This window comes from Solanum pennellii, chromosome 8 (assembly GCF_001406875.1).
Source record: "Solanum pennellii chromosome 8, SPENNV200".
NCBI classification, from domain to species: domain Eukaryota; kingdom Viridiplantae; phylum Streptophyta; class Magnoliopsida; order Solanales; family Solanaceae; genus Solanum; species Solanum pennellii.
In genome coordinates, this window is record NC_028644.1 from 61406222 (window position 1) to 61418709 (window position 12488).

General features: G+C 37.0%; 1 protein-coding gene across 1 annotated transcript in view; it reads left to right on the top strand.

Moving 5' to 3' along the window:
• The window catches only part of LOC107028981 (helicase and polymerase-containing protein TEBICHI), a 27486-nt gene continuing 14998 nt past the window's right edge, over nucleotides 1-12488 (top strand). The window contains exons 1-13 of the mRNA XM_015230249.2: nucleotides 1-189; nucleotides 499-923; nucleotides 1044-1230; nucleotides 1315-2190; nucleotides 2417-2481; nucleotides 4945-5050; nucleotides 5195-5395; nucleotides 5576-5776; nucleotides 10513-10674; nucleotides 10766-11005; nucleotides 11187-11399; nucleotides 11677-12027; nucleotides 12185-12337. Of these exons, the coding sequence (XP_015085735.1) occupies nucleotides 154-189; nucleotides 499-923; nucleotides 1044-1230; nucleotides 1315-2190; nucleotides 2417-2481; nucleotides 4945-5050; nucleotides 5195-5395; nucleotides 5576-5776; nucleotides 10513-10674; nucleotides 10766-11005; nucleotides 11187-11399; nucleotides 11677-12027; nucleotides 12185-12337 (3216 nt within the window). The 5' untranslated portion in view covers nucleotides 1-153. The remainder of the gene's footprint in view (nucleotides 190-498; nucleotides 924-1043; nucleotides 1231-1314; nucleotides 2191-2416; nucleotides 2482-4944; nucleotides 5051-5194; nucleotides 5396-5575; nucleotides 5777-10512; nucleotides 10675-10765; nucleotides 11006-11186; nucleotides 11400-11676; nucleotides 12028-12184; nucleotides 12338-12488) is intronic.

Sequence of the window (12488 nt, forward strand, 5' to 3'; positions counted from 1 at the left end):
AGCTCTTTACTGCGCGGTCTTTAATAGATTCAAATGGCTTCTTCAAAATTTGCAGCGTAGCCAGAAGAACAAAAATTCCAATTTCAAATCTATGAATGCGAACACAATTTTCTGAACCAAATCATCAAATCTTCTACTGGGTTTCTTCTTCTCATGGCTTCTGATACTCCTCGAGAACGCATTGACCAAGTTTGTACATTCTTCTTTTCATTTTCTCCTCCTTACAAACCCTAGTTTTTCCATTTTTTTTTTTTGAGTTTTTATGATTGAGGAACCGCACAATGCTATTGAATCCCCAAGCCTAATTTCTAATTGAGCAGTTGTAGTAGATTCTTCAAAAATCTAACTTGCATCATTTCCACATGATGGGGGCAATTTTATTTTCGATTTTTTAGTTTTTAATTCCTTCATTATCATGCTTTGATGATTGTGGAATGTTCTTTTGTAATATATGGCTAATTTTGGTATTTGTTGTTGTGTTGACTACTGTTCTATTAGTTCTTTGCTTCGAAAAAGAAGAGGAAGTCCTTATCACCGAGTTTGAAACCTACAAGAGCCAAGAAAGATGTTAAGACAATACAGGAAGGGTCTCCTTCCACGAAAGGTTCGTTGAATGGGTATTTAGTGACTTCTCAGGATGATAGTAAATCTTCACACATAGCTAGAGGCGCACCGGTTAAGAGAAACCTGACGTTAGAGATCGGTCCATACCTAAAAGATGAAAATAAAGGGAGTACTTTTCTGGTCGAAGCACAATCTACAACTACTGAAGCAAAAACTTCAAAGGAGGAGTTTGATATTCACTCCGACTCACATGTTGTTGAAAATAGAGGTCACGGAAAAGATGTCTTGGTTACTACAAAGGTTAATGGAAACTCAGAACTTAAGCAGTTTGCTACGAACTTTTTGTCATTATATTGCAGGTAATGCCTTTTATTCTTGATTTCCTGGTGGTGATTGGTTTTGTGGCTAATGTGGTTGCTAGGCTGGATTGTTCTGCATGTTGTTTGACTTGGTAACTTTTCTGTGTTTCCTGAATTCAGTGAACTGCCATCTAGTTTAAGTTTACCTTCAGCACAGCGTGAGGGTGGTAGTAAAAGGAGTGGTAGCTCTCCCTTACTTGAGGTGGATAATAAGAATGCAAAGAGAATCCGCTGCATCTCAAGTGAAAATGATTTTAACCTCAACAGACGATCTAATTCTGAGTGCGCAGCTTTAAATTCTATTGAGGTAGGTATTATATTTTTCCACATACCACAATGTCGATTCACCGATTTTTTGTCAACTTCAGTGAGAATTTGCATCTTATGCTAGATAACAGAGGGGAATACATCAGGTGAAGCTCGGATAATCTTGAGAAAATGTAACAATATACCTGTCATTGGGTCAACTGAATCTGAGACACCTGGTTCAACATCTTCAAAGCTTCGTATTGGTGTTACTCCCAAGTCAACTCGTGGTAGCTCCATTTTTTCACCCGGAGAAGCATTTTGGAATGAAGCAATTCAAGTTGCTGATGGTTTGTTTGAGGGAAGTGATAAATTTTCTTCTCAAGCAGCACTTGAGTCCGACGCTTTGAAAAATCATAATGAGGTAATCAATTCCAATAGTCTTGGGAATGGAGAGTGTGGTAATAAGTCCCACCAAGTATTTAATGAAGGTATAGTGACAGTTTCTGATGCCGGCATTGTTTCTGCTGTTGCTTCATTGAGGAAGTTGGGAAAGAATCTGGATGGAGAGAAATCCCCAATGCCTGTTAAGCATTTTGACTTTGCCTCTGACGAAAAAAATTTCGATTCTATACAATCTCACAGAAGTAACTTGGATATCCTGACTATTAGCGGCAAAAGAACCGGGTCCCAAGATCATCTAAGTTTGAGTGGATATCCTGTTGTTAGCCTTCACAAGGCAGCTCAAGAAAAAGGGAATATCCTTGAAGTTCAAAACAAGACTCCAAAATGTCCTGTTTCTAAGGGTAAGGATGTGCTTATCCAGGATACTGATATAATGGCATCAACAACACCTCCGGAGAAACTTAATAGTTATACAGATAATTCCTTATCAAGTAAAGACAACACTCCTTCAAGTATTGCACCACTAAAGAATCATTCAGATCTCAACCATTGGCTACCTTCTGAAGTATGCAACATTTACAGGAAAAAGGGCATTTCAAAATTGTACTCATGGCAGGTATGCTGTTTACCTTTAGTTTAATCTTGTCTTGGGCTTGTGAGACATAAGAAGCTTCATATTTAAGAGATCTGGAGTGTTTGATTGGTCCCTGTGATGAACTCTGTTTGGAGGTATTTAGGACTTTAGAGGTTGAGGCGTCTACAATAGATCAAATTTGTTGTCAGTTTAAGTATGAACAAATTATTCTGTGCAGTCTAATGGAGTTTCATTTTACGTCCTGCAGGTTGATTGTCTTCAAGTGGATGGAGTCTTGCACAACCGGAATCTGGTATATTGTGCTTCTACTAGGTCTGTATCTGAGTAATTTGGACTCCTATTAAACATATTTAATTCTTCATGATGTAGATTTTTTTGTTAATTATAAATTTGTAAGTTACATGAAGAAGATAGTTTTCTGAATGCTAGAATAAACAAATGCGTCGTTAAGAGATATATCCACACCTTTTATATTAGTCATTTTTTTTATAACCGGAGAAACTCCGAGGGTTAGAGGCATATGGTTTGAAACTCGATGAATAATGAGCGCGCACCTTCTACCCTTTCTGCTTAAATACTAAACCTTTGTCTGTGAAAAGGTTCGAATCCCTTGCGTGCGCCTTATTCAGGTATCACGTGCTGTGCTCTCCATTAGACCAAAGACCTAGGAGCTGTACATTGGGGCATCTCCAACCCATAACACCAAATTTACACTAAATAGTGTCAACACTATTTTAGTGTAAACCATCTCCAACCCACTACACTAAATTTTACATTAAAAAAGATGCTTCTTGTACAAATTTCTCCTTTTATCTTTATATTTTTCTCTCTCTTCAATATTATACTATTACTAGTAATATTACCCCCGCTTCGCGCGAGAACTTAATATCACGGAATATATAAAGTAATACACAAAAACTAAAATAGTATATATCTTACATAAAAGATTAATAATGTAAAGGTAAATGAAAATTATTACATCTTATCATTTATCCTTAATAACATAAGCATAAATTAATAATTGTAAAAATACATACCACGATCTGTAACATAAGCAATGGTGTCAGTGAGCCATTCAACATGAGTAAAGTACACAAATATCTAATTGTGTAGAAAAAGAAGATGTTCAAAAATGATAGGAAATCCCTCTTTTTATAGACAACAAAAATGGTAGAGTGAACAAATATTTATTGTGTCTTATTGGAAAGGTTACAACTACTTGGAAAAGTTGTAACTATTCAAAAATATCACAACTTTTCATAAAAGTCGCAATACTTCATTAAAGTCGCAAGTTTTCATAAAAGTACAACTTTTCATACAAGTCGCAACTCTTCATTAAAGTCACAACTCTTCGTAAAAAGTCACAACTTTTCATGAAAGGGTAAGACTAGTTTTGGAAATAAATAAATTGAAAGAGAATTCTAATTTGTTGTGGCGCCACGTAGGCGGGCCTAAGGTTCTCTTTTATATAAATATATGATTCTTGTATTATTTATATTTTCAATTTTTTTTAGTACAAATAATAGTAAAATAATTAAAAAGAGATTTAGTGTTGATGAACACCAAAATAGTGTCAGAATCGGTGTTGGGTTGGAGCACTAAAACACCAAATTTTACATTGGAGATGGTCTTTAAGCATTACTTCTTTTACGAAATTGAAAAATTTGGACCATTTCTTGATTTGTGAGTGTCATCCGTGCGCAGTTAGGCATTGTAAGTAGCGAAGCAATCTTATTCTGAAACTGCTTGATTTTGGAAGTTTTTTTTTTTGATGACAAGGGAAACCTGCTGCCGCTACTCTTTGGGTGCGCACAGGGTAAAACCCCCGCTCTATGCAATAGCTCGCAAATCACATAGGAGAGGTAACCCGCAGTAGGCAAGCCTGGTGCGACGAGCTCGACCCAGAAGGCAAACCCCTTGCTTTCGCTGGCTAGGGGTTTCGAACTTGAGACCTCCAACATGGAAGTCCCAATCTCAAACCACTGGGTCACCCTGAAGGTAGCTTTTTAAGTTTGTGAAGTGGTGGAATTTGTAGCATCTGGCACTAATGCAAAGCCTGGTTGAGTTGTTTTAGTATCTTGAAGATTGTTTAATCTATTCATCAAACAAAGTGCTAATCCACGCTATTTATGTTACTGATCTTAAAGTAGTAGTACATTAGTTTGATTTTATACCTACCACGGTGGATGGGGTGATCTTGTGCTCCTCTTCTTTTCCTGCTCACTGTGAATGAATCTTTGCTGTTATCCATTTTACCTAGTAATGTTGTTATTCATGGAGACAGCAAGTGCTGGTAAAAAAAGTCCGTTTCATCTTATTCTCTGTAAAAACTTATGAGGTCCATACTTGCTCTCGGACCATTTAAGCTGGTCCAAGTTATATTTTGCTTGCTGCTCTGAATTTTTGTGTTCTTGGGTCATTAAATTGGTCCAAGTCATTACATATTGCTTGCTGCTCAGAATATTCGTGTTTTTTTTTCTGTTAGGAAGTTGAAAATTTCTTACATAACCAAAATGAATGCCAATCCACAAACAAACTATTGCTACCCTCTTCCTTGTTATCTTCGTTGCTGTTTATGTTGCTAATGTTGTATTTTTATTCTGCTAGTATTATTATATGATTGTCGCTATTATTATAATCTTTGTTGTCTTTAATTGGAGGACAACATTCTTATCTTCTAATTGTCCAATCCTGCATCTAGTCCTTTTAGCAATGGCAACAGATGTCATAGTGTCTCTTTGTTGTTTAACCAATTTTTGTTTTTATTTTCTGTAGTGCTGGTAAAAGTTTTGTTGCTGAGATATTAATGCTACGGAGAATCTTATCATCTGGGAAAATGGGTCTTCTTGTACTTCCATATGTATCCATTTGTGCAGAGAAGGTGAAGTTTCTTTTAGCTCTTTCAAGATGATTCTTTTTTTTTTTTTTTTTTTGACAAGTAGCTTTCAGAGTGGTCTTTATAATGCATATATGTAGCATATTTAGTATATTTATCTTGTCTACTGTCATGTTTAAACTTGTTCAGGCAGAACATCTTGAGGTCCTTCTGGAACCAGTTGGAAAGCATGTTCGCAGTTATTATGGTAATCAGGGAGGTGGTAGTCTCCCAAAGGATACCTCTATAGCTGTTTGCACTATTGAGAAAGCAAATTCCTTAATTAACCGACTGTTAGAAGAGGGCCGTTTGTCAGAGCTTGGTATCATAGTAATTGATGAACTCCACATGGTATTGACTTTGAAATTCTTTTCTACTATTTTTATTTTATTTAATGATATCCAAGCTAAACCTCTCCATAATTTTAAGTTCACTTTCTGTTTGCTCGGAGCTTCTGTTTTGGCGTCTTTGCTGGAACTAGTAATTAAATGCATTTATTCATCTTGGTCTCTTGAGTTGTTTCCATGTTAGGTTGGAGACCAGAATAGGGGATATCTATTGGAGTTGATGTTGACCAAGCTTCGCTATGCATCTGGTGAAGGAAATACAGAGTCATCCAGTGGAGAAACTTCAGGCACGAGCAGTGGAAAAGTTGACCCTGCTGGCAGTCTCCAAATTGTTGGCATGAGTGCAACTCTGCCAAATGTGACAGCAGTCGCAGATTGGCTTCAAGTAAGATGAAATTCATAGCTTTTTAATTCTTTTCAATTAAAATATTTATGGGTAACATCCCATGTTGGATATATGGCTCTAAGTTTGTCCAACCATCTATACAGAAGGGGATTCTTTTTACACACCAAAAGCTTTACATAAAACAAAAATGATCATATTATACTTCTACATATCCTTGGGTCAAATAGGTGAACAACAATAATTTTTTTATACTTGTGCCATTTTCACTATTCTTGAACAAGTTGCTACCTTTTGCATTCCAAATAAATCAAAAGAGATGTTATGTTGTTCTCCAAGCTTCCAGTTTGCTTCCTCTAACAATGCGAAACAAACAGAATTGGTCCATATCTGTGTTGTGAAGCTGCATTATTAATAAACGTTGGTTTGTTGCTCATGACACTCCTTACACAAGCAGCATTAGCTCACTACATGGAGTGATCCGTGTCCTCTCTATTTCCTTCTTCAGATTATTGGTCATCAAGATTAAGTGAAAAATTGAGTACTTTATTTGGTCAATTGGTGTGTCCCCGTTTTCTTCCTTCCAAACAGCTCCATATAAAATGGCTTTCCTTGAATGATTTTGCTTTGAACCCACCATACTACCTTTTGTGATCCATCTCCTTCTGTTAAGTAGTCATAGAGTTCCCTTAGGAACTCCTCAACCCCTGTGTTGCCATCCTTCAAAGTCGTTCGATCACACAACGAATCCTTCCAAAAAATAATCTTTTTCCCTATACAGGATTGGTATAACCAACGTACTTAGTGAACCTTTCCTCCCTCACGTTCCCCTTCCTTAGGTTCACCTCATCAGAGTATGTCATCTCATCCGACATCTATTCACTACTTATGTCATAACCTAGACCCATCAGGCATTGCGACTAGTGAGCACCTATTCTGACACCTTGATAGGAGAACTCTTACCACCCAATTTAAAATGAGCAATGCGGAAATAAATAAAACATAATTTAACATCTTATTTAAGTATATAATTACTCTTAACTTGATTTTTGAATTAAGTCTTTTGTGAAGAATCACACTAAACGCTCCCCAAGGAACTAGTTTAAATCTGTACAAGAGCTACTAAGAAGATACAACGTATAAAAGAAAACACGACACAACTCCCATCATAGGGAAAGAGAAGTGGAAGTTGTCAAAGATCATCATCTTCCCCATCTAAGAAACATTACTGGATCAGTACAAACAATACTAGTAGGCATCACTGGTCGATCTAAACCCACCATATAATATCATGCAAATAATCAAAGAAACATGCAACTTGAAGGTAAGATTAAGACTCCATATACTCAAACCCAAGTCACACCACCTCTTTCCGCGGTCAACTCCAATATTTAAACATTCATCCCTCTTTCCACTCTCATATTAGATCATAGCCTAACCCTTCTATCACATAGAAATTCCCCCAAATACAAGAACACCACTACTTTGATAATGAATTTATTACTGTCCCACAAATTCTCATGCCAACACCTTGCGTTGACAACACTCCAGTTATACAGAATACAAATAAGTAATCACAATTTAGCAAATATATATATATATGATTATAATCACAACTAGAAAATAAGTTCGACTTCAAGTCCTCACCCTGAGTCGATATACATAATAATCACGAACAACCTCAACACGACAAGCCACACTTGATTCCTCGCGCCTTCAAATAACCTGGGCCATCAAAGATCCCTAAAACATCATCTACAGTATTTAACATGTAACCTTGGTCTACACAAGAACCATCCCAACATTTAAACACAAATCCGACCACTTATGGATCAACATGTAATCATTCCATTACAACACTCATGGAACTCACACACAAAACTGTTAGTGTATTGGCGTAGGACCCTATCCAATACTAATATATATGTGTAACATGGCATCCCATTCAATAATAATATATATTGCGTCGGTGTGACACCCGATTCAATAATAGTATATATATGCACCGACGTGACACTTGGTCTAATAATAATATATATATTTGCCGGCATGGCACACAATCTAATAAAATTATACATATGTGCCGGCGTGGCACCCAATCCAATAACAATATATATGTGTCGGCGTGGCACCTGATCCAATAATAATATATGTGTCAGCGTGCCACCTGACCCAATGATAATAGTAATACGCATAACACGAATACAACCAACCATCGCCTATCTAACATAAATCCTTCCGGAATATCTTTACTCATAATCCAATCACCCACAATTACCTTCCAAGGATAACATCCATCCACATCATAATGCCAACAATAACAAATCAAATTCATCATCAGCCTAAATCACAACTAACCATGCATTCAACCATCTAGACTCCATGCCCCAACACTTATGCATGCAATCTTCGAACAATCTAAATATATTATGCAATTGGAAACAAATCTAACTACTTAGTTAAGAAAACCTAGCCTACCTGAGTGCCAAACAGTTACTACAGACGATCACAAACCTTTGATCTTTTATGAAGCTTTAACTTGTTCTCGGTTGAAAATAATAACAAAGTATAACATAAATCACAATTGGCCTAAATTTGGATTATATCCAAATCCTAATCCCTAGGCCAACCTCATGATTATTCCACCCAAACTAGGAGTTTCTCACCATTAATTCACCTAAATTATATGGTTAAATTAGTGAGTAACGGTAAATAAATCAAGAAAAAACATTTTATAGAATAATTGAAGGTCTTGCAACCTAAAATCCTCATAAACCCGGGTTTTCCCCAACTTAGGTTGAATCCAAACCCTCCCCTAGCGCCACAATTGCCTTCTCTAAGTCCTAGGAATCAAACTACAAAAGTAGGGAATCAAATTGCTAATCCTTTATGAAGATTCTTGATGAAAATTTGCTGATATTTGTTGTAGGTCGCCCTTTCTCTTCTCCAAAATGTTCTTTGATGATTATGGCTGATTTTGAGGGTTTTCCTACATTTAGAGGGACTTACTAATATAGTGGTCCAATCAAACCCCAATCCTGCTATAGCGGCCCTCATCGTTTTTTCTAAATCCTTCTATAGCGGTTGACATGCCGCTATAGCGGCCTGTAAGGGACAGGACCTCAAAAATTCCTCCAAAATAGCTTATCTCGGAACACACTTCAAAATTTTCATGTAGTCAGTGTTACTCATTTGAATTCAATTCCAAAAAGCTCTATGAACTCTTTAACATATTAGCTAATAGAAAACCAATTTAAATTTAGATATTTCATCCAATCCTTTCCTGGAATGCCTCAACTTTACCTCGCTCAGATTCCGTCTGAGGCTAGTCTAGGCTAAAAAGTTTTAGTCACTATTCCAATAGTTTTCTGACCCAATTTCTTTTATCAATTGTTTACTCATAACGACCGGACGGATTGTTATAGCTTAACTCTTCATGTTCATCACATATGACAAAAAGATGAAAAGAAGCTTCATAGTTCATACCCTGTGACTATTATCCTTCTCCATGACATTTTCTACATTTCTACTCCAATATCCATTTATCCAATTATGTTATGTTAGAGGTTTGAAAATCGTTGAATCTCTAGACCCCCTGTGCCCCTCACCAAAATTTAAGCTTTGGTTCTTTTTGAACTTCCAAATGATATTTCTCTTCCTCCTCCTTTCCTTCCATGAAGTTGCTCATCATTTTCTCTAACCTAGTTGGAGTACTTGAGGGCATAGAAAAAATAGAATGGACATTGTGCACAACAATTATTATTATAGGAAAGGCATGAAGGTGGTAGATTGGCGTAAGTTTAGATGACAATAGCTGCGTATTAAAGAGCATTTTGCACGTGAATTGTGAAGAAGGCAAAAACATAAAATTTCTTTTGAAAAGTCCTTAACTATGCATCTTAATCTTCATTGTGCCTTGGGTTCTTGGCTCAAGAGCTTCCCCTCATATCTCTGGTAATAAGTACTTCTTTATGACTATTTCTTTTTCTCAATTTTTCCAACATTCACATTGACAAAGGGTCCTAAACTATGGCAACCGCAGTAGGTCAAGCTTCTTCCCATCCTTCTTTGACTTCAAATTTAGTTGTATATTATTCAGGCCTTTTAATCTAATAGCAATGAGTTGTTTTCCCAAATGTATAACTGTTTAGGCACTTTTTTCAATCACCCTGTTGCCAGGTATGTCCACAATATGGGTCGGATAATTGGTACTTAAGTGTCGCATGGACTTTATCATCCCATTTTTGAAGTCACCCATAGGTTGTCCTGTTTCCGTCGTGCTACTGCGCATGAGGTTGAAATATCCTAATCTATTTAAATCTTTTTAAAAATAAATCTTGATTTTTTCTCACCTGGGACGAGTATTAGTCATGCCAACTTGGTAAACATGCCCGTTCTTCCTTCTCTCATAGCTTTGACAATCAGCAAGACTCTCCTTTCTCTTTAGTCCATCCACATGTTTGGATCCTAATTGTGCCGGTTCAATCTTGAGTTTCTTTTGATTTGTTAGAATTTTTATTTCATGTTGATCCACTTAATTAAAACAATAATCTGAGGTCTTCCCTATTAATTGTCACATGAGGAAAGGGACCAATTGATGCTACATATCATCTTACTTTATAGCGATTTGGATCACCGACTCCGGTGTAGTTCTAACTTGATTTTATTCCAGTTTTGTACTGTACCTGTTTGTCCTTTATGCATGTGAATATGGGGAATAAGACTCTTTGTTCCTTCTATCCTGAATGTCTCATGAAGCTCTTGAGTGTTTCTTGCAGGCAGCTTTGTATCAGACCGAGTTTCGGCCTGTTCCATTGGAAGAATATGTAAAAGTAGGTAACACAATTTATAACCAAAAAATGGACATTGTCAGAACAATCTCGAAAGCAGCTGATCTTGGTGGTAAAGATCCAGATCACATCGTGGAGCTCTGCAATGAGGTATAATTTTCTCTTTTACTTTTGTTAGTAGAACTTTATTTTGTCGAGAGAAGTAATGGAAGGAAAACTATATCAATCTGAGATTTGTCAGGTCGTCCAAGAAGGCAACTCAGTGCTAATTTTCTGCTCAAGTCGCAAAGGATGTGAATCTACTGCTAGGCATGTGGCGAAACATCTTAAAAAATTTTCCTTGAATCAACTGAGCGGCCAAAATGAGTCAATTGATATTACTTCTGCAATTGATGCTTTACGAAGATCTCCAGCTGGGTTGGATCCTATTCTGGAAGAGACTCTTCCTGCCGGTGTTGCCTATCACCATGCTGGGCTCACGGTAATGTCATTTTAAAGTTATTTTGCTGTTATAGTACATTTATTGATTCTTACGTTTTACAGTCAATGTTTTCTTTAGTTCTCTAGGTTTTCCTATTTTTTCTTTTGTTTGTTTGGGTGGGTTCTCTTTCCCTATTTTGGAGTAAAGCTGCATTCATCTGAGATATTTTTCTACCTTGAAGGTTGAGGAAAGAGAAACAGTTGAAACCTGTTACCGCAAAGGACTTGTACGTGTCTTAACAGCTACATCAACCTTAGCTGCAGGGGTTAACCTTCCTGCTCGGAGAGTTATTTTTCGACAACCACGTATTGGTCGTGACTTTATTGATGGTACGAGGTATCGACAGATGGCTGGTCGGGCTGGTCGGACGGGTATAGATACAAAAGGAGAGAGTGTATGTTTTGACCATTTCCTATTCGTTTTGTTTTCTTGTTCATTCAGAGCTTGCATACTTGGAAAGGTGTAATTTGTAGGTCTGATTTACAAGCTAGTCTCTGTAAAATGTTTGTTAAAATGTTACAATTTTGAAGTTGCTTACACCTGTTGGACTCTGTTCTCATATATCACTATTTTTCTGTCTGTATTTGCATCTTTTGCTTTCTATTTAAGTCTTCACTGCGGCTGAAACTGTGCCATAAACTTTATATTGTTTTGTTGTTTATTTGCTTCAGGTGTTGATCTGCAAACCAGAAGAGGTCAAACGAATAACGGCACTTGTTAACGAGAGCTGTCCACCGTTGCATTCTTGTTTATCCGAAGATAAGAATGGGATGATTCACGCAATATTGGAAGTTGTTGCTGGTGGTATTGTTCAAACAGCTAGTGATATTAACCGGTATGTTAGGTGTACCCTTCTCAATTCAACAAAACCATTTGATGATGTGGTTAAATCAGCACAAGATTCTCTTCGCTGGTTATGCCATAAAAAATTTCTTGGATGGAGTGAAGATACCAAATTATACACAGTCACGCCTCTTGGTCGTGCAGCTTTTGGCAGTTCTCTCTCTCCTGAAGAATCACTGGTAACATAGTTGTTTCCACTTACTACCACTTTATCATCATATCATTCTTGTCAATTTGTTCTTTTAGCCAAATGGTCCTTGTTTACATTTTGTGCAATTTAGTAAAGTGCAAATGTTGGGATGGGAAACCAACAATGGTCATTCTCTTGTTTTGTAGGTTGTCTTGGATGATTTGATTAGAGCGAGGGAAGGGTTTGTGCTTGCATCTGATCTGCATGTTGTTTACTTAGTGACACCCATTAATGTTGATCTGGAGCCAGATTGGGAACTGTATTACCAGAGGTTCATGGAGTTGTCTACCCTGGATCAGGTAACCCCAACCTGAGATTGCCCCATGTCCATGTTGCTGTGTTTACTTGGTTGCGTGGTCACAGACAAGAGAAGTCCAAGCACAATGACCAAATGGATTATCTTCATGCATAAAGTACTAGACCTAGAGGGTGTTTGGATTGACTTATTTT